The sequence below is a fragment of the Plectropomus leopardus genome, chromosome 7, assembly GCF_008729295.1.
Source record: "Plectropomus leopardus isolate mb chromosome 7, YSFRI_Pleo_2.0, whole genome shotgun sequence".
Classification (NCBI taxonomy): domain Eukaryota; kingdom Metazoa; phylum Chordata; class Actinopteri; order Perciformes; family Serranidae; genus Plectropomus; species Plectropomus leopardus.
The window spans coordinates 17,655,120-17,680,701 of record NC_056469.1 but is presented as its reverse complement, the minus strand read 5'-3'; the positions used below and the strand labels follow the sequence as shown (position 1 = coordinate 17,680,701).

General features: G+C 38.0%; 1 protein-coding gene across 1 annotated transcript in view; it reads left to right on the top strand.

The window, feature by feature from the left end:
* LOC121945510 (dynein axonemal heavy chain 11) overlaps positions 1-22,704 on the top strand; it is a 50,859-nt gene extending 28,155 nt beyond the window's left edge. The window contains exons 55-82 of the mRNA XM_042489723.1: positions 9-170; positions 2,425-2,658; positions 2,825-2,971; positions 3,444-3,557; positions 3,655-3,798; positions 5,298-5,480; positions 5,609-5,710; positions 5,816-5,950; positions 7,237-7,410; positions 7,562-7,797; positions 9,152-9,274; positions 12,980-13,184; positions 13,304-13,468; positions 13,691-13,831; positions 14,086-14,256; positions 14,683-14,805; positions 15,669-15,862; positions 15,939-16,087; positions 16,168-16,295; positions 16,675-16,902; positions 17,534-17,725; positions 18,734-18,862; positions 20,277-20,519; positions 20,605-20,787; positions 20,884-20,999; positions 21,953-22,065; positions 22,165-22,305; positions 22,457-22,704. Of these exons, the coding sequence (XP_042345657.1) occupies positions 9-170; positions 2,425-2,658; positions 2,825-2,971; positions 3,444-3,557; positions 3,655-3,798; positions 5,298-5,480; positions 5,609-5,710; positions 5,816-5,950; positions 7,237-7,410; positions 7,562-7,797; positions 9,152-9,274; positions 12,980-13,184; positions 13,304-13,468; positions 13,691-13,831; positions 14,086-14,256; positions 14,683-14,805; positions 15,669-15,862; positions 15,939-16,087; positions 16,168-16,295; positions 16,675-16,902; positions 17,534-17,725; positions 18,734-18,862; positions 20,277-20,519; positions 20,605-20,787; positions 20,884-20,999; positions 21,953-22,065; positions 22,165-22,305; positions 22,457-22,704 (4,623 nt within the window). The remainder of the gene's footprint in view (positions 1-8; positions 171-2,424; positions 2,659-2,824; positions 2,972-3,443; positions 3,558-3,654; positions 3,799-5,297; positions 5,481-5,608; positions 5,711-5,815; positions 5,951-7,236; positions 7,411-7,561; positions 7,798-9,151; positions 9,275-12,979; positions 13,185-13,303; positions 13,469-13,690; positions 13,832-14,085; positions 14,257-14,682; positions 14,806-15,668; positions 15,863-15,938; positions 16,088-16,167; positions 16,296-16,674; positions 16,903-17,533; positions 17,726-18,733; positions 18,863-20,276; positions 20,520-20,604; positions 20,788-20,883; positions 21,000-21,952; positions 22,066-22,164; positions 22,306-22,456) is intronic.
* The last annotated feature ends 2,878 nt before the right edge of the window (positions 22,705-25,582 follow it).

Below are 25,582 nucleotides of genomic sequence, written 5' to 3'. Positions count from 1 at the left end.
CTTTGTAGGTGATACTGTGTTTGTCTCCTGTGGGCAGCGCTCTTCGTGTTAGGGCCCGTCGATTCCCTGCTCTCGTTCAGTGCACCACCATTGACTGGTTCCATCCTTGGACCTCAGAAGCTCTGCAGTCAGTCAGCTACAGGTTCATCCAAGAGATTCAAGACATTGAGGTCAGGCCTTTTAACCTACATGCTTTATCTCACTATGTCTCTCCCCCTATAATTCAGAACAAAATTGTTATTTTGTGGCTTCCTTCTTTCTACTGTACATTATTGCACATAGTAGTATTTCCTGTAAAGAGATGCATCTATTGGTGTAACATACAGTACAGTATTATCGCTAGGTTTGCTATGTACCCTCTGATCCCAGAGTGAGTTAGACTCTAATGAACACCTTGTAATTACTACAGTGCAGCTGGATTAACTTTTCCATAGATCCCTCATCATTAGTTCTCTACTGAGGTACTGACAAATTGCCGAACACATGCCTGGAGACTCACAGTGAGTGCAGCCATATCATTGTTTTCCATCATAGCAGTAGAATGATCACAACCCAGGATCATTTATGTTAATGAGAGAAGAGTGATTAAGCACATAACGACCCTCTAAGGAGGCACAGCTGTCACAACCAGGAAGTGTCATCACATATGTGAACATGTGCCAGACTATTTCTTTCCACTGTTTGTGTGTGTGCGTGTACATCTGTCCATGTGGGGAAGTTCATGCGCAGCAAAAATTGTGTTGTAATAGTAGCTGTATTACTTAAGAAGTTATGGTATGATTAGAGCATTATCACTAAGGTTGTTAGGCATGATCTGAAGAATACTTGATGGTAGGGCAGAGACTGTAGAGTCAACTTCAGCACTAATATTATTAGTGGCAAGAGGTGAAGTTATGTTATGATTGTAGTGGCGGCTGTGGTAAAATAGTATTCGAGCATGTGAATAGTAGTTACAGCTGCAAGAATTAATCCATTTGTCGACAATTTTGATAATCTGCTAATTGTTGTAGGCATTTTTTTAAACTTTGTGTTTTTGGTTTTGCATGAACATACAGCAGTGTCTTCAGAGCATTTATAAAAAGTACAGAGGTATATATTACCTCATCACATTACAAAGATATTATAAAAAATGACAAATGATGTATTTCTTACCACTAAACAGCTCACAAACACTAAGAAAACTAATTGCAACCATAACCAGATAAAAAAAGGGAAAAAGCCATCAGTCAGCTAACAAACTGTGTTCGCAATAGACTCTAATAGTCAGTACAACACCCATGTCACAACAACACAATATTGATACCACTCAAGACCACAAAAGTTAATGTAATATATGTATTTTTTTTAAAACAAAATGCATCTGCTGGTTCCAGCTTCTCAAATAGAGTGTGATTATGTTTTCTGTCATTCACATTTGTAAACTGAATATATTTGGGTTTTGGGATTGTTAGTGAGTCTAAACAAGATATGAATACACTATATTGGGGATTTTCACATTATAGACTAAACAATTAGTTGAGAAAATAATCAGCAGATAAGTTAATAAAGAAAATAGTTGTTATTTGCAGCCATAGTTTTTGTAAAGTTGAAGTAGAAGAAATGTTTTTCAAAGAGGACATATTAATTCCCGTTTTGTGGATGCAGAAAGGTCTTTGTGTTTGTTTAACTTAATGTTCATTAATAACAAAACATTCTGAAAAGTTAAAAAAAACAATATGTTATAAATTACTGTATATTTAAAGTCATTAATGATTATTTATCTTCTAAGAGCCTGGGACACAAGAAATTATCATTTATTTTAAGTTAGAAATGCACAACCCACAAATAGTTGGTACACGTGGCCAATCAATGAGAACTTCTTTCGCATCTCAACTGAACATAGCATTCTTTGTCAAAAAGCATTATGTCAGATCTTAATTAATAATGATTTTTTCCTAGTGGCTCCATGATCATTAACAATGGCTTTTTGTGAGTTATGGTTGGGTTTGATCCTTGCATTGTCTGCTCATTTGTTTTTGCTTTAATTGATCGCTAACTGTATGATTAATAGAGGCTCTGTGTCATTGAGCACCATATGATGAATACCTGGTGGGAATGTAGTACAACAGCCGCTGTGCACAGTGTGTAGAAAGTTGGAGGACATCGAAGATAATGTAAACAGTGTGCATGTTTTACTAGCTGCATGTCAGTGGTCTAAACACATTATTTTCACAGAGGTTTCAAAGCCTAATCATTCCTGCTAGCTGCACCTAAATTTCAGATTGAGTAAGTCAGGGCTGGCCAAGTAAGATGGCAAAACTTGTAGATGAATTCAGAATTTATGAAGATAATATTTCAGTCCCCATCAGGTTGGGGATGTTAAACTCTACTCAATTCAGCTCACCCTGTACTCCCCTCTCCCCCCTTGTCTGCTTATTTTTACAGCCTGCCGTCCAGGAATCCATCAGTCTTTTCATGGCCTACGTTCACACCAGTGTCAACCAGGCAAGTGAAAAATACCAGCGCAATGAGAAGAGGTACAATTACACCACCCCCAAGAGCTTTCTCCAGCAAATCACCCTGTACAGGAACCTTCTGGAGAAGAGCCGGGCTCAGCTGCAGCATAAGATGAACCGGCTTGACAGCGGCCTTCAAAAACTCCAAACCACCGCTGCTCAGGTAAACATCTTTATTATACACTGCAAGGGGTTAAAATTAGGGTTTGAGATACAAGGTTGAGGTAGTAGAAATAGTCCTTTGACATAACGTGTAGGGGGGGGGGGGTTCCTTGACATAACGTGTATTACACACTGAAGTATGTGCAATCACTTTTTCTCTGTTTCAGGTTGAAGATCTAAAAACTAAATTGGCATCCCAAGAAGCTGAACTGACCTTTAAAAACCAGAATATTGAGGCTCTGATTACAAAAATTGGGCTGCAGACTGAAAAAGTTAGCAGCAAGAGAGAGGCTGCGGATGTTGAGGCACAAAAGGTAAGATATCCTGTTGCATATTGGTTTCCATTCACTTTTAAGCTATGTACTTTTCATAGCACTATGGCAATCACTTCATACAGTTCCTTTTTTTTTTTTTTACAGTTTTGAGTATTCAAATTTTCTTGGCATACATGAATCAGTAGTTAAGTGACTTTTCAAGTTTTAATGCCTATTGCCAGACAAGATACATAGGTGAATACCTCTATACATTGATTGATAGAGAGATATTAATAGTGACAATAAAAATTAATCATTAAATCATTAAAATAAAAAAAATCATTAAAATTAATATATAAATATATATATACATATACAGAAATATGAGTATAATTTAATTCTAAATAAAAATTAAATAAACTTTACAGTAAAATATTAAAAATGAAGGATACGAGAGAAAAGGAATTGTATACTTGTTAAATGAATCATCTGCATTTTTTGATTTTAGTTTATTATGGATGCTTTTATACAGGTTGCTGTCATCCAGGCAGAAGTGCTGGTCAAACAGAGGGACTGTGAAAATGACCTAGCCAAGGCAGAGCCATCTTTGACTGCTGCCACAGCAGCACTGGACACCCTCAACAAGGTGCTTCATTTTATCAAACAAAACTGCATTTTATCAAATCTTCAGTCAAACTAAAAACCACATAATTGTTTTATGATTGATTGTAATTCTTTCTTAGGTGAATCTTACTGAGCTGAAGGCCTTTCCAAACCCTCCAGCAGCAGTGATCAACGTAGCAGCAGCTGTGATGGTTCTGCTAGCTCCCCGCGGTCGAGTGCCTAAGGATCGGAGCTGGAAGGCGGCACGGGCCTTCATGGGCAAGGTTAAGCTGTCATCATATCAATCACATCTGCCTGATGAATGCCAATTTAATTTGTGTGTGGGCCTTGACCCTGGCCCTGCCCAGCATCTCTCCAATGCTCACATTACAGCTGGATGGCTCTATGAATATGCTCACTCAGTAGGGGAGCAAGCGTGTCGACCTGTTTCTCAACCTCTAGCTGCTGTTAATGCAAGTGTAGTCATAAAATGTTGTATTTGGTTTTTCAAAACGCCTGTGGAAGTTACCATGAAATGGAGGTTCATTCTTTCTTTTCCAATAGCATATTTTCAGCATTTTAGACTAAGTTGTTTTTTGTTTATGTATTCTGATAGGTTAAAAAATGTATATGCATCTCATATGCATGATTTTACAAAAATCATAGGAGAAAGTCAAGCTAAAAGGCTTATTTTCACTGTGATCCTTAACGGTGAGTCTGTGAAGGTGGGCAACAGGTGAAAAAAGGAAAAGGCCAGTCCATTTAGTGGAAAAATTACAATGATTTCAAAGATACTTTTTTTTAAAACTTAAACTCTTCTACATTGAGGATGATACATTTTATATTTTACATGCTTGTCTAATTATATTTGGATAAATCCCTTTTACTATACATTTTCAAGGCTAAAATGTTGCGCAATAGTCGCCTCTATATTCTGTATTAAAAATAAAGAAACGGATTCGGGAGTACAGATTTGTCTCACCTTTAAGCTTGCTGTGGAGCTAGTAACAGCGAGGAAATTACATGTATAAAAGGTGTTTTTTTGTGCGACCCACCACTGAAAGATTTAAAAAGCAGTTAGCAGCTTACTCGAAGAATAGGAACTGAAAATGTCTGCCAAGTGGGGAGACAATGAGGTTAGAGTGTTCCCTATCTTCCGAACAGAGGATGAGATCACCATAAAGTAGGGATAGTAAATTATTGTTTTTGCCTTTTTATGCCATTGTTATTGTTTAGAAAGTGCTGCCCGAAGGGTTTGTTATATTTCACACAAGAAGCTGATGCTGTTGTACATGTCACAGGCATCTTGCCTCTTTTGGTTGTGGAATGCCAGCATGCTATCTAAAATCACACACTGGGGCAGCATTATGCAGGCCTTGTTTGGTTCTATGTAAAAAAGCAAAGCCAGCATGATATAGTTTCTTTGTTAAGGCAGTATTGTGAGAAAAGGGCTTTATCCGGTGTCACCACTATGCTTTTTGTTAGTTGTTAGTTTCACTTTAACTTTTTCATTATTACAATAACGCATCTGTTGGTACTGGTCCATCTAAATACCATTCATAAATCAAAGTAATCTATAAACAAACAACAGAGATTATAAAAGTTGAGTGGAGTTTAAAAGAGAAAAAAATCAAATTGTAATCCTTGTTTTGTGGGACTGTCTCTTGTAAACATAGTATTAAGTTGATTTGTGACATGTTCTGTATATGTCTCATTTTCAGGTTTTGTTAATAAGTAAAGCAGTTATTGATGTGTCACCTGCATTTCTGTCTGCATCTTTCAGGTGGATGTTTTCCTTCAGGCCCTGGTGTCCTATGATAAAGAGCACATCCCCGAACTCTGTTTGACTGTGGTGAAACAAGAGTATCTGAGAAACCCAGAGTTCCACCCTGATTTAGTTCGGACCAAATCCACAGCTGCGGCTGGTCTCTGTGCCTGGACCATTAACATTGTCAGATACTATGAGGTCAGGCAGTGCCTCCAGATAAGTTGTAGTTGTAATAAATGTTAATACATGATCTTTGATTTTCTGCAAGAAGCTTTGTTCTTCATTACAGAGCTTTTTTTTCTTAATGTGTGCCTCCTTTTTCACAGATTTATTGTGAGGTCATTCCAAAGAGACATGCACTTTCACAAGCTAATGCAGAACTAGAAACAGCGACAGCCAAAATGTTAGCAGTTCAAAAGAAATTGGCGGTGAGTGCAATGTTATTATTATACTTAATTAAGTCACTTAGTCTAAAAGCTAGATTTTCTTAATGGTGTCTGATTTCAATGGCCTCTTTTGGTTTGCTTCTCCAGGATCTTGATGCCAGCCTCCAGAGCCTGACAGCTCAGGTTGAAAGGGCGACAGCTGAGAAAATCAGTTGTCAGGAGGAGGTGACGCGCACCAACCAGACCATAGAGCTGGCCAACCGACTGGTCAAGGGCTTAGAGGTAAACAAGGAGAGATAGAGGAGTTTGTTGGTGTCACTGGGGCTGACCTGGCATAAAGTAAACTGTCAATTTGCCGGACACATGCATGGAGAGGCGCTGGTAATCGAATTGCATCAGTAATCTGGACTTGAAGTTGTTATGTCCTGGCAAGCTACCCTGACAGTTGTGTGAGTAGATCAGGCAGAGAGAGATTTTACAGCCTGGCCCAGCAGCATACTGGGGACTTGTGAGACAGGTAGAGTGGGCTGGACCACAGAAAACGCATGGCTGAACTGGGCAACTGGCTGGCTGAACGGATTCCAAATGGAGAAAAGAAGAGAGATGGCAAGAACGCTACACTAACAATGCTTTCAGTCAGTGCAGTAGAGAGGTTGTGTATCTACAAAATGCTTGTGTTTTTACTGTATTTCTAAACTGGGATATGTGTGTGTGCACATTTCTGTGTTCATGTCCTTGCACAGTCACCATTTTTTAGTGTAATAACAATTCAGTGTCAATATTTTTAAACAAATTGAAACTAGAGGGAGTTATTGAATCTAAATATAAAGAATAAATATGAATATATGAACATAAATCATGAAATGAATATGAAATAAAAGATGGCCATTTCAGTGGCCATTTTGCAAGTTTGACTTTCTTATTGCAGAAAATAAATGTGGTTTGCATGGAACAGCTTGGCTTTTAAGCATATCAAGATAAATGTTTTGTCTTTATGGCATTGACCTGGAAGCAATAGTGTTCAGACTAATAAATCAGGCCGTCTATATTTAATCATTAACTTACCTCAAAGCCTCAACAGCTGTTGGAAATTAACAATGTCTCACCCCAGACTGAGTGATATTACAGGCAATCCATAATACATTAGAGTAAAATTATAGTGATTTTTAACTGTCTGAGAATTTATTATGTGACATATTCTAGATCCACAGCCCCTTGTAAGAAAATGCCATGCATGATTTATTGTTGTAGTGCTGTCACAGTCATAGTATTGAAGGTTTAAATGAATGCTAAATTGATGCAGAGCGAATCTACAGCCAAACTTCCAAAGCTATTTTAAGGGAATGCAGTTGTATGCTTTACTGCTTACATCTTCTTAATTTGTACAATATAAATGGAGTGGGAAGTTACCCAGAACATACATTTCCCTGCAGCGCAGATTCGTCTTCAGTTCTTCAGATTAAACTGTCTTCAGATGGGCTAGAGGCATTCTCTGTGAAAATTAGTTTTCTTTTTGTGTTCTGTGTGTTTTTAAAATTATATTTAAGCTTGATCTTTGTGTCTTGCAGTCAGAAAAGAAGCGCTGGTCCCAAGCAATTGTTGAGTATGAAAAGCAACAGCAAACCCTGTGTGGTGATGTCCTCATCACTTCAGCATTTGTCTCTTACATGGGTTACTTTACCAGACAGTATCGTTTGGAGCTCCTGAACAATGCATGGATTCCTTTTCTTCAGTCTCAGAAGGTAAGGCCACTTTTCCAACAGACTTTGTGTTGTTTCGAGTCTAAAATCTTTCTTTGTACAAACATCCACTGCAGAGTCTGTGAACTGGAGCTCATCGTACTGTTACCAACGCTCCAACTAGAGTGACATCATTCCCCGGTTTCTGTTCCAGGTCTCTGTACCGCTGACAGACGGCCTGGATCCGATCCTCATGCTTACAGACGATGCCACTGTGGCTGCCTGGCATAACCAGGGCTTGCCAAATGATAGGATGTCCACAGAGAATGCTTCCATCCTGACCACCAGTGAGCGTTGGCCGCTCATCATTGACCCTCAGCAGCAGGGTATCAAGTGGATCAGAAACCGGCTAGGGTCAGAGCTGAGGGTGGTGCAGCTGGGACAGAAAGGGTGAGAAGGGGCTGTATTTTGATGGCAGTTACAATCATCTTTTAATGTATCAGTTTGTGTTCTTTGTTGTTGTTTCTGCTGTTAATTATATGTTTTCAGAGGCTTAAACCTTTCCCTCTACAAACATCCATAGGGTATGCAGAGTAATTTGTCAGCTATTTGGTTATTAAATCTTATGCTGTGTTGAGCAACTATGAGCAACAACGCAACAGTGTGACCAGCAACAGTATTGAATAGTCGCTGATATAATGTTCTCAAGTGGTCATTAACATATTGCAACACTACTTGCCACAAAACACCTCAACTAAATGTTGTCTAAAGTTTGTACTTGGTCAAAAAATGTCAGCGCTTTTGATCAGTTTCAGAGCTTCTTGTTAGCATTACATTTCGCCGCCTGAATGCATCCCCATGTGCACCGCAATGCACATAAAGCTAGCATAGTGTCAGCTAACTAAGCTAAATAACACAGTACCACAGCTAGAAACAAAGAAAAAAAGGATTGGTTGATGTTTCACTGAGTCATCGGAGTGCTGAAAAAAAGTATAGGCTGGCTCAACTTTGATTTCCAGTGCGTCACGCCTGTTGGACGTCCGTTTGTAGCTTCATGTAACTGTCACTTCCATTGAAAATAACATGTAGTCTGTTGCTGTGTTGCTCAGCGTGAGCACAGCATTGGTTGTGTGCCAAATGTCCTTGTTGGTTTTATTAATATTTAGTTAGCCTCATCCTGTTTTTTTTTTGTTTTTTTTAGTAATGTTTTTGTTGACATAAAGTCTGAGCATTTTAATTGTATTGTAGTCTAAGTCTTTAATTTCATTAGATGATATTTTGTTATTTCAGTCAAAGTTATCTGCCCTCTACCAGTATTTACTTCTGTGTTTGGGATGCTTATGGACGTGTATCCCTACAGTTCTCTGGTGAGGTCAAGGCTTTATAAAAAAGTACTGACCTGGATGTGGCAGGCATCCAAGAGACACAACTCAGAAAAAAAAACACAAATATATATTGAGGTGAAATGTAAAATGGTACATCTGGGGTTGGCTGTTTACAGACAGTAACCATAAATCTTGCATAGAATACGTTTAGTTCAAGTAAGTTCCTCAGCATTCCCCTGACTGTGCTCAGTGTGTGCTGCCAGTGTAGTGTTGATAGGGCAGATGCAGCAAAAGAAACTAAAAACTAAATTGTAGTCTTGTCTTTTTTGTCAACAATATTGCATGTTGAAATAATCACAGTGTTTAGTGATATAGGTGCTGTCTTGTCATCGATTCATGTTAGTCGCTACTAAGATATAGTAGCATGTCCACCCACATTTTGTTTTCATGTGTTGATTCAGTTTCCTTTTTTTCCATAGGTATCTAGATGTGATTGAGAAAGCCCTTGCCTCTGGTGAAACAGTCCTGATAGAGAATCTGCTAGAAAAGGTGGACCCAGTCCTGGAGCCTCTGCTGGGTAGAAACACTATTAAAAAGGGAAGGTTAGTACTGAAACATTACATTTTCATTGCCGTACTTCAGGAATTAAAAAATACACATACCAAATATTAAATCAGCTCACCAATGGTTAACTCTATGTTGCGTTGAAGCTGTTTAGCATGGGGCTTTTGCACACCAAAAACATTTTAATCAATGTCCGAATTTTGTATCGCTGTTGATACACAAGTCGATATGAGCCCACAACTTGCCCTAATGTGACTGCGGCATTAGACAATGGGAGCAGATTTGCCAGATGGTTGAATCTCACTGAGCATTGAAACACCAGTAAGACATGACTGAATGCATTATTATTGCCCACTCTTTAGATTATAAATGAATTTGCAGCACGTGTGCTGAATCCCTGAGGCCAACATATTGATTTGCCCCTCAAAATGGGTGATAGATGTATATTTGTGTGTTCATATTCTTTAGGTGTGATGAATATTGAACAGCTGAGCGTCAGTGTAAAAGCTGAATTGAAGACAGTCATGGTTATGTATAAGGACTCCTGTCTCCCACAAAAAGATGGCCTGTAACACACTAAATTCAGTGGTCCTCCATCATTATGGCAAACTCAATTCAGCTTCAATAATTTCATAAAGCTTATAGGTAATTTGCTGGCATTTGTCTGCATTGGAGACAGAAACGTTACCAAATCAACTTTAGACTCATTAAAACCACTTTACACCTTGCATTAAAATGCCTCATTAAGATTTTATCTAGAGATGATTAAATGTGATTACATTTACATCTGGTATTTATATGCTTCACCATCGTCCATAGTGAGATCTGATTGCTCTGTCCAGCTCGAACAACCCGATGTTACTTCTCCCATTTGCACAGGTCCAAAAAATAATAATAATTAAGAAAGGGACAAGTAAGCGTTCCCAGCCAGTTACTATCATTGGCTTTTCTGTATCCCTGTTTCATGTATTTTTTAAATTTGTGTGTAATTAAATGTTTCATTTTTTGTTGACATTACAGTTAGGACTCACAGGTCACAATCCTTCCTTAGTGTGTTTTGGGTGCGTTTACATATGTTTTTTTACGTGGTCAAGCACTATCCGATGTAAACTGGTCACCCAAATTGCTTTTTAATGCAAGATCTAAAGGTGGTCTGAGTTGACTCATCAGATTAGGATTATATTAAATAATAATGTGATGTTAATTGTGAGCAGAGAGGTCATATATAGGTATTTGATATCATTTTTATTTGAAGTGGAGTCGTATGAGGTACTTATCCACAGTCAGTGTATTACTGTCAGTGATACACTACGCTGCTTTGATCTGTGTTTGGAAGAGTTCATGCAAAATTCACGAAAGTCACACAATAACACAAACAAACTGATTGAAGCAGCAGCAGACCAGCAACTCCTGTGTTCTGCGAGGTCAATTTACTGTTATTGTCAAGGGATTCTGGTGGCATCTAAAAGAGCAATATAACAGCTACAGCTCCGTCGAAAAGGGTTGCCTGGCAGCAAAATAAAGCAATGAAAATATTCTAAATATACTTAAACTGGTATTTTTTTTTAAGGTGGCTAAAATATGGTTTGCCGCTAGTGCCATTCACAGCAGTACATTGCTTAGCTTTCATGGCTTTCCTGTCTGCTTCTCTAAACTGGGAATTTGCCAACTGACACTTTCTGTAGGTCATAGACTGACTGGACAAGTGTCTCATACAACCCCACCTCCAAAAAAATTCAAACTGTCCCTTTAAAATTATCAGTATTTATAAATGCCATCGAAACTGGCACTTGTGCGAAACACTCTGTATTTGTTTAAATCTACCTGATGTCACACCTGATCTTAAAACATGACTACTGCTACCTGCTGTAATCCACTTCATCAAATATAACAGTGCCATCAAAACAGCTACTCTGTAATTACCTTTGTTTGCTTACCAATTACCCTCAACAGACAATTTCCAGCAAATTTCCTAAACATGACAGCCTACATCCAAATGAATAGAAAATACCACATATTGACATTCTGCTTTGACTTGCCCCCTCAAAAATGCTTTTATCTTTCTTGCTCCGATCTATGTATGACCATGAATATTGAATATCTTGGCGCATGTTCATTGAACTTCTTCTGAAATCCTGTCTGTCCAGACGTAACAATTTATCATAGTAAATCTGATTATAAGTTTATCCCTTGTAGATGACCCACACACTTGTTTCTGTCGATGATTAATACAACCTGCTGGGGCAGCCATGATGGATCTGGTGGGGATCCACAGCTGAAGTTCATTAATAATTGGAATGTTGTAGAGTGTGAAGTAATGAATACTAATTATTCCTTTCATGGCTGACGGAAGACTACAAGCCAATCCATCAGCAAGGACTTTAATTTGGTGGAGTAATGGTTCTATCAATAGTACATTAATTCTGGCTTGTGAAGATATAGAGTTGAACCAGACCCAGGCCATGAGGAACCTGTGCCGTAAAATTGGGGCCTTGCCTGACATCCAAGGGGTAATTAGAGAAAAATGAAAAGCCACCAGGTTCGTCAGGCCATCGCTAATTTAATTGAAATGCAGGAAAAGATAAATATTGGCTACTGTGGTGATAATCTTTCATGATTTTTCAAAATTATTTGTCTACAGTATGAGTGACATTTAGAGCCAGAAAGAAGTTCTCTACGTGGTTGAGGTTGAGTGAGAGGTCAATGGGCTCAAATGCTTGATGAAAAAATAGCTTTTAAGATACAGAGGGTTTGCACTGCCACAGCTCAGATATTTTGTAGAATCATCAGTGTTCAATCATCATTGTCATCATCATTCAATCATCACAGAAGTTACCTGCAGTGTCTATTAAAGGAAAGCACTGGTCATATTTCTATTAATCATTAATGTTTCACTTTCTTACTTTGAAAGTCAGTGATGGGAAGAGAAATGTAACTGCTTTTGCTTTTGCTTTGCTTTTGAAATTAGACTCTTTGCTCTTGTCAGGCAGAAAAAATAATTACTACGAAGTCTTAAAGTGCTGTTTGATTTTTGAACAATTACTCTAATCACATATGTTTACTCTTGACATTGGAAGTAGTAGTTTGACAAAACAGTCCAAACTCTAATGCCTTTGACTAACGTTTTTCAAAGCTTTTAACCAGTTACTTTGCTTATGTGTCATGCAGATGGATCTGTTTACGTACAAGCTAAAATCTTATCCTGAATGCTTTTAGGACTTCTTGTGCATGCTGCCTTAACAGTTAACATGGTTTAAAGCTCAAAAAGAAAGCTAGGATTTGGACCTTGAGAAGAATTGTTATGTCAAAACAATCAGTATTTTTGCACAAAACTGTAAACCTCTCCAATTCTCAATCAGTTATATTCTGAATATTTGTTCTAGTATGTTTTATAGTGCCTTTTTCAATTTTTTTTTTTTTATATATTATATAAAAATGTTTTATATATAAACATATAAAAATATAGACACTATATTTATATATATATATATATATATACACACACACATATATAAAGATTCTAATTCAGTGTCCATCTACAGCAGCAACAAAGCAGTCTTTTCCCACTTGTTTTTAAAGCACATTACCTGTATTATATTATCTTGATAACAGAATCAGATTTGTATTCTCATCTCCATTACATTAATTACTAGTGACCCTTCCTTAAGGAATTTAACAACACAACTTTTAAGCTGTTATCAGCTTTTTGTAAATTTTTAAAATTGTACTCTTCTATTATCCAGGTACATTCGAATTGGAGGCAAGGAGTGTGAATACAACAATAACTTTCAACTAATCATACACACCAAGTTGGCTAATCCCCATTTCCCCCCTGAGCTCCAGGCCCAAACCACCCTCATCAACTTCACAGTGACTCCTGTAGGCCTGGAGGAACAGCTGCTGGGACAGGTAGTGTCCCGTGAAAGGCCTGATCTGGAGGACCTGAAGGTGAATTCTTAATCATTTTATGACAGATGTAGACTGTTCAACTAGAGATTTTACATGCAAGACATCGCTCCATAATACAAGGTAGAAAAGTCTGAATTGTTTTGTGTATGGTCCCTAAGATGGAGCTGACCACACAGCAGAACCACTTTAAGATTGAGCTTAAGAGGTTGGAGGACGACCTGTTGAGTCGCCTCTCTGCGGCACATGGTAATTTCCTGGGTGATATTTCTCTGGTGGAGCAACTGGAGAACACCAAGAACACAGCTGCTCACATTCAGAACAAGGTGAGGTCATTACACCAGCAGGATCCATCAGTTGTCCAACTGTAGCTGAGTGCATTTGGGGTTTTTTTTGCCACTCAAATGTTTTTGAATGTCTCACGACAGCGAGCCTCATTTTATTGCATTAAGGGCAAATGATGTGTAGTTAGGAATATGTGTAATGAGAGGGTTTTGGAGCATGACTGAGAGCCTAATAGCTCATTTTTGTGCAATTGGAACACACAGGTGGTGGAGGCCAGGGAGAACGAGACAAAGATCAACGAGGCTCGAGAACTTTACCGCCCAGCAGCTGAGAGAGCATCACTCCTCTTCTTCATCATCAATGACCTCAGCAAGATTAACCCCATGTACCAGTTTTCTCTCAAGGTGAAACCTTCACACCCAAAGTGCTCTCAGGGGACACATATTGTTTTTTGCAGCATTTAAACAGTAATTAAAGTCATCTTTTAAAATTAGTTTGTTTTTGTCGTTTAATATTTTAGACACAACCCTGTTTGTACTCTTCAGCTTAAATTTGTGCTTCTGTACCAAAACTAGCATTTTTTGTGTATTCAGCTGTCCAGTGCAAAGCCAGGGGTCCTGTCTATATGAACACTGTCCTCCCTTTTGTTGTATTGCAGGCCTTTAACTCAGTGTTTAACAAAGCAATGGAGCGTGCAGAATGGGATGAGGATGTGAGGACCAGAGTGCACACCCTCACTGAGGCCATCACCTACTCTGTATTCCTGTACACCAGCCAGGGCCTTTTTGAGAGAGACAAGTTAACCTTCTTGTCACACACTGCCTTCCAGGTGAGGGACTCAGGGCCGCCTCAAAGGTGGGGCCTCCTGTCATCCTCATCAATCAAAGTACTTTTCTGCCCCCACATTAACTTCAATTAAAAGCAGTCAGCAGGACCATACGCTGCTATTGATTACCTCTCACACCTTGCTCCGTGGCTGCTGCTCAGACAGTTGGTTCTGACAAGGGGGTTGGTTCTGATGGTATAATGCAATTATCTGTCATTGCGCCAACTGTTTTCATCTTAGAAATTGTGCTGCTCTGAAGGCTGTCCTTCATGTGGCTATTTCACATTCAGAAGCACTTATACAGCCTGTATGAGTTTAAACAATCCCTTTGCCAGAGTTTTCTCGCAGTTTTCATTTGTTTTGGAAATTATTTAAAAGAGATCAATACAGCATAGATCATTACAAACTGCACTTGGTCCTTCCCCTCAGATTCTGCTCAAGCAGGGCCTGATTGATGCTCAGGAATTTGACTTCCTACTGCGTTTCCGTGTGGAGGCTTGCAAAGTTAGTCCTGTGTCCTTCCTCTCTGCACATGCCTGGGGAGCCATCAAGGTACAGTCAAGACTATTAACATATAACATGTTAAAGGGTCACACTTTCTTGTTAGCTATCAGGTCATTACTACATACTAGGGATGGGCATTCAAGTAACTTAAACTTTAGAGTACTTGCATTAAATTATTATAAAGTACTTATATTTAAAAAATAACCTAGACAAGTGAAATTTGAAAATTCAGTCATTGAACAGCACACTTTAAGTAGGCCACTTCACCATACACTGAAAGTTAAGAAAAATCTGCAAACATCTTGCCGCTGCATGACGTTACACAGGTTAGATGCAGACTGAAGGGCTGTCTCTGGAGCAGCTCTCCTCCCAGTCAGTTCAACACAGCAGCTGTGGCTAACATTGGACACAGAGCTTTTTAATGGTCACAACAAACTCACACTGATGCAGAAACAGCTCAACTCTCATTAAACCTATTAATAACTGTTAGATCAAGTTAGCCGTGGGTTGCTAAAATTGTGTCCCTCGGTGTGCGTGTGTTTGTGTTTGTTTTTGTGTGTGTGCGTGTGTGTCTGTGTGTGTGTTTATATGTTTGCGTGTGTGCTCAGACAGACTTTTACCATCTGTCCACCCCTGTGTGGAGCTCACAGTCTCGCAGCATTAGTATCATGATGAAGACGCTGAGGGAATCAATAAACAACAATAAATGAAGATATACCTTTTTTAAATAGTAAAAAATGTATTCATAAAAATGAATCCAAATATATTTAAAAAATCATGGCAAAGCTTGACCTATACGTTCAACAAATACTGACGTCAAAATCAAGTTCTCAGTTATTCATGCTCATTCCTAATGCATACCTTATTCCACTGCTGAGAGATGTTGTGTATTATCTGTTATATGGATACAGACAATTTCTGCAATGGAAGATTTTAATGGACTGGACAAAGACATAGAGAGTTCACCAAAGCGCTGGAGGAAGATCGTTGAATCCAGTTGTCCTGAAAAAGAGAGACTTCCCCAGGACTGGAAGAATAAAAGTTCCCTTCAGAAGCTCATCATCCTTAGAGCACTTCGCCCTGATAGGATGACCTATACACTAAGGTAAGTAAATGACCAAAGTGCATTTTTATTTATGTGTTTTTATTTTATAGAGCTTTTTGACTATGTTTCCTGGCAGAAACTTTGTGGAGGAGAACATCGGAACAAAATATGTGGACGCTGCCAGGCTGGAGTTTGAAAAGTTATATGAGGACAGTGGCCCCTCAACCCCTGTGTTCTTCATCCTCTCACCTGGAGTGGATCCACTCAAAGATGTAGAAAAACTAGGTACTGTATATATATTGTTTGTTATTTATACATCCTGATGATTTGGTAGAGATATGTATGTAAATATCCTTTCTGTGCAGGGTTGAAGCTGGGATTTTCCATTGACCAGGGCACTTTGCACAACGTCTCCCTGGGACAGGGGCAGGAGGAAGTAGCTGAAAAGGTTATGAAGAATGCCTCTAAACTTGGACACTGGGTCATTCTGCAGGTAGGAAGCAGAATCATACAGTGGCTGTTTACTGCAGTGACTTCAGGCTGCTCTTCTAGTGAGCCTGTATGCACCTAATGATATTATCTCCCCCTCTGAGCAAGGAAATAAACTCAATTTGGTTCAATGAAAACCATAATTGGCTAAATCAGCTCCACAAATGCCTCATTTTAAAGGGAGAAACCTGCAGCCAAGTGAGTCACTGATGGTTTTCTTAATAATTGAGATCATAGCAAGGCATTTTTAGCATGAATCTTTCACAAATGAGCATAAATGCAACTTTACTTAAAAAAAAAACAACTAAACAAATTTCTCTCTATCAGCCTAAAACATAATCTACCTAATCTTTTTGTAATCTTTTTAAATGTCCACTGTTCAGAATGTGCACCTAGTGGCTCGCTGGCTGCCCTCTCTTGATGCTTTTCTGGAGACAGCAGCAGTCGACAGTCACCCAAACTACAGGGTGTTCATCACCGGGGAGCCTGCATCAAGTCCTGAGCAGCATGTTATCCCCAGAGGCATACTGGAGAATGCCATTAAAATCACCAATGAGCCCCCCACTGGCATGAATGCCAGTCTGCATGCAGCCCTCAACAACTTCAGTCAAGTATGTTGAAAATTTTAAGAGAATTTAATTTAATTTTTTGAATTACATTTAATTGAAAAAAAAAAGTTGCATCACTGTAATGTACGGGAGCTGGGACAGGCGATGCATCCATTTCTTTTTTTAAATTCTGTTATCTCGAGATCATGAGGTAATCAACCTGTTATCACAGTAAAACAAAAGCTCCTTCCGTCATCTAATTTCTCATGTTTATCAAAAATCAGGAGTGCCATGTCAGCATGCATAGATGGCATCTCGACAGCTTAGAGGAACTGATTTAAGATGAAACTGTCAGATCAAGGTGTACTTATTATTGATCAACGTATCAGACTGTACGTTAATCATCATAACAGTGATTTTACCAAACACGAATTTTGAAGTTCTCCATAATTATTGGGATCCTGAAAAAGCAAGTTGTTTTCTTGTGATTTATTATCTTGCTACCTCGAGAAATCTACTTTTTGTTTTTTCAAGATTCAAGATAAATTAAATCATGAGAGAAATTTACTTTGTAATCTCGAGATAACAAAAGAATTGACTTGTAATCTTGAGATAATGTCATTAAAAAGGTAATTGAAAGCATAGCTGTCCTCGGCTTCCATAGTAATGTATTTTTCTTACACACCCTTCTCAGGAAACTTTGGATTTGTGCTCCAGAGAACAGGAGTTCAACTCCATGCTCTTCTCCCTCTGCTTCTTTCACGCATGTGTGACTGAGCGCCGTAAATTTGGTCCCCAGGGGTGGAACCACAACTACCCCTTCAGCACCGGAGACCTCACCATATCAGCCAGTGTCTTGTACAACTACTTAGAGGCCAACACTAAAGTACTTTTAAATTCATATTCATATTTTTATTGCTATTGATAAAACTTTTAATTTGTTTTTTTACTACTTCTTTCTTAAGCTGTGTAAATGTATAATGATTATGGGGTTTGCAGTGGCATTATTGTCAGACAGGGATGTTGAATTGCAGTACAGTGTATCCAATTACTTATTGAAATCTTTTGTTCCACTGTTATTTGTGAAAAATGTTCAGTCGCGTCTTTTTTTCCCCACATTTCTTCTCTTATTACTATGAACACGCACCCTATAATTTAGCTTTATTTCATAAAGACAAAAAATCCATTCTTGGGGTGCTGCACCCCTCACAACTCCTAATGCATTTCTCTTAGAGCTCCTATTACTCTGGTCACAACCAATTATGTCTCCTAGGTATTCTGCCCTCCAAAAACGAATGTCCTTCATTATGTTAACCAAACAGTAACCTGTATGTGCGTATACAGAGAATTCATTAGGAGGGCAATGAAGCGTTATCCTAAATGTAATTACATGCAGCCAATGTGACAGTTCACAACGCTACATAAGTGATCACTGCAATTAGAGCTGATGAAGGAAGCAATTTGCAAAACAATACAGGTACAAATGATTGTGAACCTCCAGCTTTTGTAATTTGTTATGAATCACAGGTTCTTTTCTTCCTCCTTCACCCTCACGGATCATAATCTCCCGCTGAGGAGAAGACTCTCCTGTCATACATTAGATCAGTGTGTGTAAAGAAACATAATTTTGTTACATTTTCCAACCGTTATCATTATTAAAAGAGCTCATTTAGGAATAGATCCCATGATTACTGCTTGAAGTTTCAGCAGAGGAAAGGAATAACACGGAAAGAATGAATTAGAAACTATTTGTGAAATTATCTTTAAATATCGATGTCCTTGAAATAATTTTCACATTTGTCTATGTAATTAAATATGCTCCTAATTATTTAAATCCACCGTTTTTTCATATATTTGCATTGCCATATCATTCTACTGATTACTTTTATTATAGTCCATGCAGGTACCCTGGGAGGACTTGTGTTATCTTTTTGGGGAGATCATGTATGGAGGACACATAACTGATGGCTGGGATAGAAGACTGTGTAAGACCTATCTGCAGGAGTTCATGCATCCAAAAATGGTAAGTCAGCGCTCATATCGCTGTCCTGTGTTTGGTTTCAACAGAACTATTGCAGTCATTTTGAGTAGTTTAACAATATAATTTTAAATATTTGAAAACTGGTAAGTCATTGACTGAGTAGACTCTATTTTACCGAGTCAAACAGCGAAGATAATCTACAAAGCTGTTTTGAATACCCTGGTGTTAAGCTAAAGGGTGCCCTCTTGGGATGTAAACCTAAACTGCAGTGTTACACTTCAAGTCTTTGGCATTTCTGATTTTTACTCCCTCTCTTTGGTGATGTTGCCTCTCTATGTGCCAAATTTGTCTGCCAGCTGCTGCGTGATACTCCTCTATAAGCATTATAAGGTGATTATTTGGTCTTTAGCGTGTGTTAAGTTGATGGACGCTTCAATTGGACTTAATCTGTTTTTCTCCCACAGAGAACTAATTAGTATGGAAGCCTATTTCTGCAAGTAAAAAAAAAAAAGACAATAACTTGCCTTGTGATGAGAAAAATCATCCTGTAATTCATGACAACTTTTCTGAAAATGATAAGTTGGTATTGCCAAATTAAAACAAAATGTTCTTAAAATAATAGCGTTTGGATACTCAGTTATTGTTTTGACTAATTTTCTCATTATTTTGAGATACTAAATCATTTTTTAGGATTTGTCTTGTTATTTTGAAATACTGAACTTATTTAAGCAAGTTTTTCTTTTTTTACTATTTTGAGATGCTATTTTCAACTTTTGTTCAATTTTGTTTTGAGGAAGTTTACAATTTTTTGAGATACTTATGAGACGATAACTCTTTTTTTAGAAAATGTATCAGTTTAAGATACCAAGTCATTATTTTGAGAGAGTTTACTTTGGGATACGGACTCATTTGGAGAAAGTTTCTCTTATTTGGAGAAAGTTTGTTTTAATTATTTTCAGTCACTAACTTTTTTTTTTTTTAAAGGAATGTATCATTATGTTGAGATAGTAACTCATTATTTTAGAAAGTTTTTATTTAATTTTTAAAGTTATTAACTCATTATTTTAAGAAAGCTTCTCATAATGATGACTCACAGGATCTTTATTTTTTAATCACAAGGCAAGTTTTCATCTTGTTGATGTTATTATTTTTTAATGGGAGAAATGGGATTCCCTATGATAGATTAGTCCTCTGTCAGTTCACCTATACTACCAAGCTTACAGCAACTGTTTATTCAGTAATGCAATTTGGACAATCAGACATCAATCAGGGTGGTTTGCTGTTGGTGCAGCAACAAGCTTAAGTCTGTCGTATTGAATTCTAAAACACATGGGGTACGTTTTGTTCGAAAGATTCATTAGTGTGGTTTAGGTTGTATTTTAATTGTCATTATTTTTGACGTATGTTAAATAGTGTTCTACATGTTTTTTCATCTTCCAAAAACTTCAATTCATAGTTTGAAGGGGAGCTCTTTCTGTGTCCTGGGTTCCTTGCTCCGCCGTTCATGGACTACAGTGGTTACCATAGTTATACTGACGAACATCTGCCGTCTGAGAACCCCACTCTGTATGGTCTTCATCCAAATGCTGAGCTCGAGTGCCTCGCTGTCACCTCAGACAACCTCCTCAAGATTCTGCTGGAGCTGCAGGCGCAGGACTCCTCCAGGGGAGAGGGGACGGCTCAGAGCTCAGAGGAGAAGGTGTGGAGGCAGAGAGAATCATCAGCTGAGAATAGAAAAACCTACCTGCATAAATAATCTAATGTATGTATATTACATTTGTCAGGTTAAGTCTGTCATTGACGATATCCTTGACATGCTTCCTGAGGAGTACAACATGGCAGAGATAATGACAAAGACAACAGAGCGAAGCCCCTACATTTTAGTCTGCTTCCAGGAGTGTGAACGCATGAATCTTCTGCTGGCAGAAATAAGAAAGTCCCTTAATGAGCTGGAGCTTGGCCTGAAGGTGCAGTCTACTGTGACATATACTACATGAAAAAAACACTCTTTTTGATCAACAGTTGAGATCTTGTCGCATTAATAAGGATTCCTTTGTCCACAGGGAGAACTCACCATCTCCTCCAGTATGGAGAGTCTGCAGTCAGCATTGTTCAGTGACTCTGTTCCAGACTCCTGGGCCAGACTGGCTTATCCCTCCACTAAAACCCTGGCACAATGGTAATTTCTCTTTTCTAATAATACCAGGGTTCCCATGGTCATGGAAAACCTGGAAAAGTCATGGAATTTCACAATCACATTTTCCAGGACTGGAAAAGTTGTAGAACTAGTAAAAATCTTTGGAAGTTTTTGAAACATTGAAATTTGCTGTGTTATAATTAAATTACAATAATTTAACATAACGTTGAATTTATTTTCTATAGCAGACGCCATAAAGTAGCTTTAATATGAGTCAACGTGTGGCACTTTGTTTTTGTTAATTTTTGCCCCCAGTTCTATCTCTCCCTTCATATATGCATACTAAGCATGTTAAATAACTCCTGGCTTTAGGGGAGGGGCATACAACTTTAAATGGCTGTATTTATTTCACTGCTGATATGATTTTTTTTCTTCATCGTCTTCTTTTTTCTTTTTTTTAATTTTTTTTTTTTCTTTCTTTGAATTTTTGGGTGATTTTTATGGCAAATAAAAAATGCCCTTAAATAAAAAGAAAACAGGGTTGGCAAACTGTAAAAACACAGTTTATTGCTGCATTTTCAAATTTCTTCTGGTCCTTTAACACATTATAGGGGAAGCTGAAATCATCTTTGAGTAGAATTTAAATCTTATATGTTTAAAAACTGTTGGGCAAGTTGGGCAGGGAAAAAATATTTGGCATGGGGAAAAATATTTAGTGTCCTTGAAAAATAATAGAAAAGTTTTGAAATTTTGTCCATGAAAATGTGTGGAAACCCTGTAATACTGTATTTTTTGCTCAACATAGCCTTTAATATAATGTTTTGGGTTTTTTTTGTTGCTCCATGACACACTGCAGTGTTTTTTTTTTTGTAGTTAAAACTCTGTCTATATTAAAAATGAAGCCAATATTTGGATGACCCTTGCAGACACATTATGAAGGCTTTAAGCAATGAAATACTATGTTGTTAATTAATCTTTTTTTTTTTTTAATATAGGTTTAATAATGTTATGTGTAGCTGTCACGAGCTGGACAGCTGGACTCAAGACTTAGTTCTTCCTGCAGTTGTTTGGCTCTCAGGACTCTTTAACCCACAGTCTTTCCTCACTGGTAAGATCACAGTCTCAAAATTGGCAAGGCAGATGATTTAGGATACATCTGCACCAGACAGAGGCACCAGGAATATTTACATTGACACATTTTTTTCAGCTGTGCTGCAGAGCATTGCTCGCAAGAATCAGTGGTCGTTGGACAAGATGACTCTGACTGTGGATATAACAAAGAAGACGAAAGACGACTTTGGACATCCACCGCGGGAGGGGGCTTATATTCACGGACTCTTCATGGAAGGTCAGAATTCAGATTAAACATCCCTCCAATGTATCTTGCTATACTTAATTTGAAGTGACATTGATTGTTTGACAGTATTTTTAAACATATATCTTAGTAAAATATGGAGATCTGCAAGTAGTGCCAATGAAATCCACCCTGTGTCGCTTAGGAGCACGTTGGGACATTCATTCAGGACTCATCTCCGAGGCGGTTTTGAGGGATCTGACTCCAGCCATGCCGGTGTTGTATGTTAGAGCCGTTCCTGCAGAAGAGCAGGAGCTGAAGAATACATACGAGTGCCCAGTATACCGCACCAAGCAGCGCGGGCCCACGTATGTGTGGACCCTCCGCCTCCGAACCAAACAGCCTCCTGCCAAATGGATCGTAGCTGGAGTGGCACTGCTGCTGTCTGTGTGAGACATCAGGGGAGCAGCAGTTAAGTATTTTATAATATCTACTATCAGTATTCTGAAATCATTATTAAAAGAGTATTTTTTAGAGTAGGCATATTCTCCCATCAAGACAGTATTGAATAATGTATTGCATTCATCTTGCCTTTTATCATCTTTTTAATAACTACTAATATAATATAAGCAATTATACAAATTTTTAATCTTGCATTAAAGCAGCTAAAAAGAGTTTTAACTGGTTTTGAAACAGTCTCAATTTAATGATGCTTCTAAGTGACCTCGGTAAGCAAACAAGACCATCAGCCAGACGTTTAGTGATTTCTTTCTAGTTAGCTATGCCTTAGCTCAGGTCTGACTCCCAGCAAAATCAGATGAAACAATTTAAGGCACACGGACCAAGGTAAAGTTTTGCAGTGAGTAGGATTTTAGCCAGTTAAATGGAAGCAGGAAAAGATTTCTCTTAAGAGAAATGGATTTTTTTATTTGTATATTTTTTGGCTTTGTCTGATATTGGGATGTGATCTGCAAAGCAATTAAGAAAAGAATTGAATGAAGAACAAAAAACAAAGCTAAAAGATGCAGTGATAGTGCACAGGCAAAAACACGAGTCTCGGTTGGTCCTTCAACAGATGGAGAGAATTGCAGGATTTGAAAGGATTCAAAACCATCCCTTTATTGCCCCCTTCCTCTCAGACAGGTATGTAATATGCCTATTTCATTAATGAAATACAACACGAGAAGTGGTTTTACAAATGTGAAGTTACATTGGTGGCTGAAACAGAGGAAGGCTTATAACAGAACATTTTGTGCTGGCCTTGCTACTGAGCTATATCTTGTTGGATTATAGTTATAAAGACAGAAGATTACCCGGGCATATTGAAAACCTTTCTTGACAAAATTAGTTTTACTGAGCAGCTGAATCTGTTAGTTAAAGGCTTACATGTAACCTAGGAGTATGAACAGTACTTAAACAAGTTTTTTTTTTTTTTTTACAAACATCATATTAGATGTAAATCTTACATAACCATGTATAGATACATGACTTCATCACTATGTATCTGCAAAAAAAAAGAAAAATAGTATTAAAAATAAGCTACGTTTTTTTTCCACTTGCTTCCAAAACAAATGCATGTGCTAGCCAGATCACGATCCTCACGTCACCCAGTTTCTGCAAACCACACTTGCATTCCATTTGTAGGTTTCAATCAGTACATATGTCAACGTTTCTACAATGCCATATTTCAGATTACATGTAAATGAGCATAACAAACAACAAATCTGGTTGATTTTCAGCAACACATTCGCAGCGTTTCCATTGGACCTTCTGCCGCCTTTGAACGGGTATTTTTAGCCAGAACATGATCTTTTCCTAACCATAACCAAGTGGCTTTTTGTGCCTAAATATGACCATGTCAACCACAGCATGGTTGAAGTGTACAGCATTATTAAGTCTTAATATAATACCAAACAATAACAGGCCATGTTAAATGTCCATGTTTTAGACAAACTTATCCAAACTAATATACCATATAATATACCAATAACAAACTAATACCAACATTTGTTCTGTTGAAGGGGTTGGTTTATAACATGTGGCGGGAAATGTGTTCTTCAATTTGGATAACACGATTTTTTTTTGTGCAAAAGGGCATAATGAAAGTTCCTTGTAGTTGCTCTAACAGTGTTATATCATATTTGGCTCATACGTGACAATACTGGCATTTTAGAGTATGAATGCGTGTGTGTTTTAGATTTGAAGATAATGGAAATAAAGAGGTGGAGATGCATATTTATCCAGTGCTGAACCTGTTGTGTCTGTGTCTGACACTGTTGAACTTTTCCCCTGAGATGGTTCAGTCTGGCCGTGATTTGTTGGGAGCTTATGTCTCCATTTGAGACCATGTAATTCTGGATAGGGAGCATATTTTATTGGAAGGTCAAGATTAAAAAAGCTCTCCGGCTGCCCTCTACTAACTGAATGATACACAATGCCGTCTGGAGGGTTCCCGGACAGAATTCCCAGGAGATGATGTGCATGGTTGCTATTGACTTTTAAATGAGGTGCATTTGACATTGACCTTTTGTACGGCAGAGGCAGAATACTAACAGACGAGTGTAATTCATTCAGCCGGGGCCTGTTGGTGAAACCTATTCAAAGACACTGATAGCTTTCTATGAGAAAGCAACACATTAGATTACCCATCCTTTATCTGTCCGTGCTCTCTGTTAGCATCCTATTAACTTAATAAGAACCAAATAAAACCTTTAGCTTTGAATGAGTCTGAAGAAACAGTCTTCTTATCTAAAACGTTATCTCTTTGAAACTAATTTAATTGAGATTAATTGAAAAAGGAGAAGATGTTTAGATTAAAGTTTGACTGTGATTATGCATGCATACTTAAGACGTGCATAATTCATATGCTATTAAGACCCCTGTATGTCAGAGGTTTAGTAAAATATTTTGGGATTTCCAGAGTCAAGGTTGAGGTCATACAGCACAGAACGACATTGAGATATTTTTTTTTAAATCAAAGAAAAAGTGCCTAGAGAGAATTTTGTGCAATCATGAAAAGGAGACTGAACAGATAATATCATGTGTTTAACCTTTATTTAACATAATCCAAGGCAAGCCTTTTTTGCTCAGTTTTGTAGTGTTCATTATTCTTGACATTTGTAAACATACTGTGTCAGAGCTGCAACTTCATGATATTAGCGGAAATTTGTAAAGGAAGAGACTGGGCGTGTGCCATATTTATCTGCTAAGATAAACAAGTGACATACTATGTACAAATTACAGCCATTCACTTTTTTCAACACTCTTATCTTCTCAAATGAGATTTTCTCCAACGCTAATAACTGCTGTGTTGCTCTTAATTTCTCCCTGC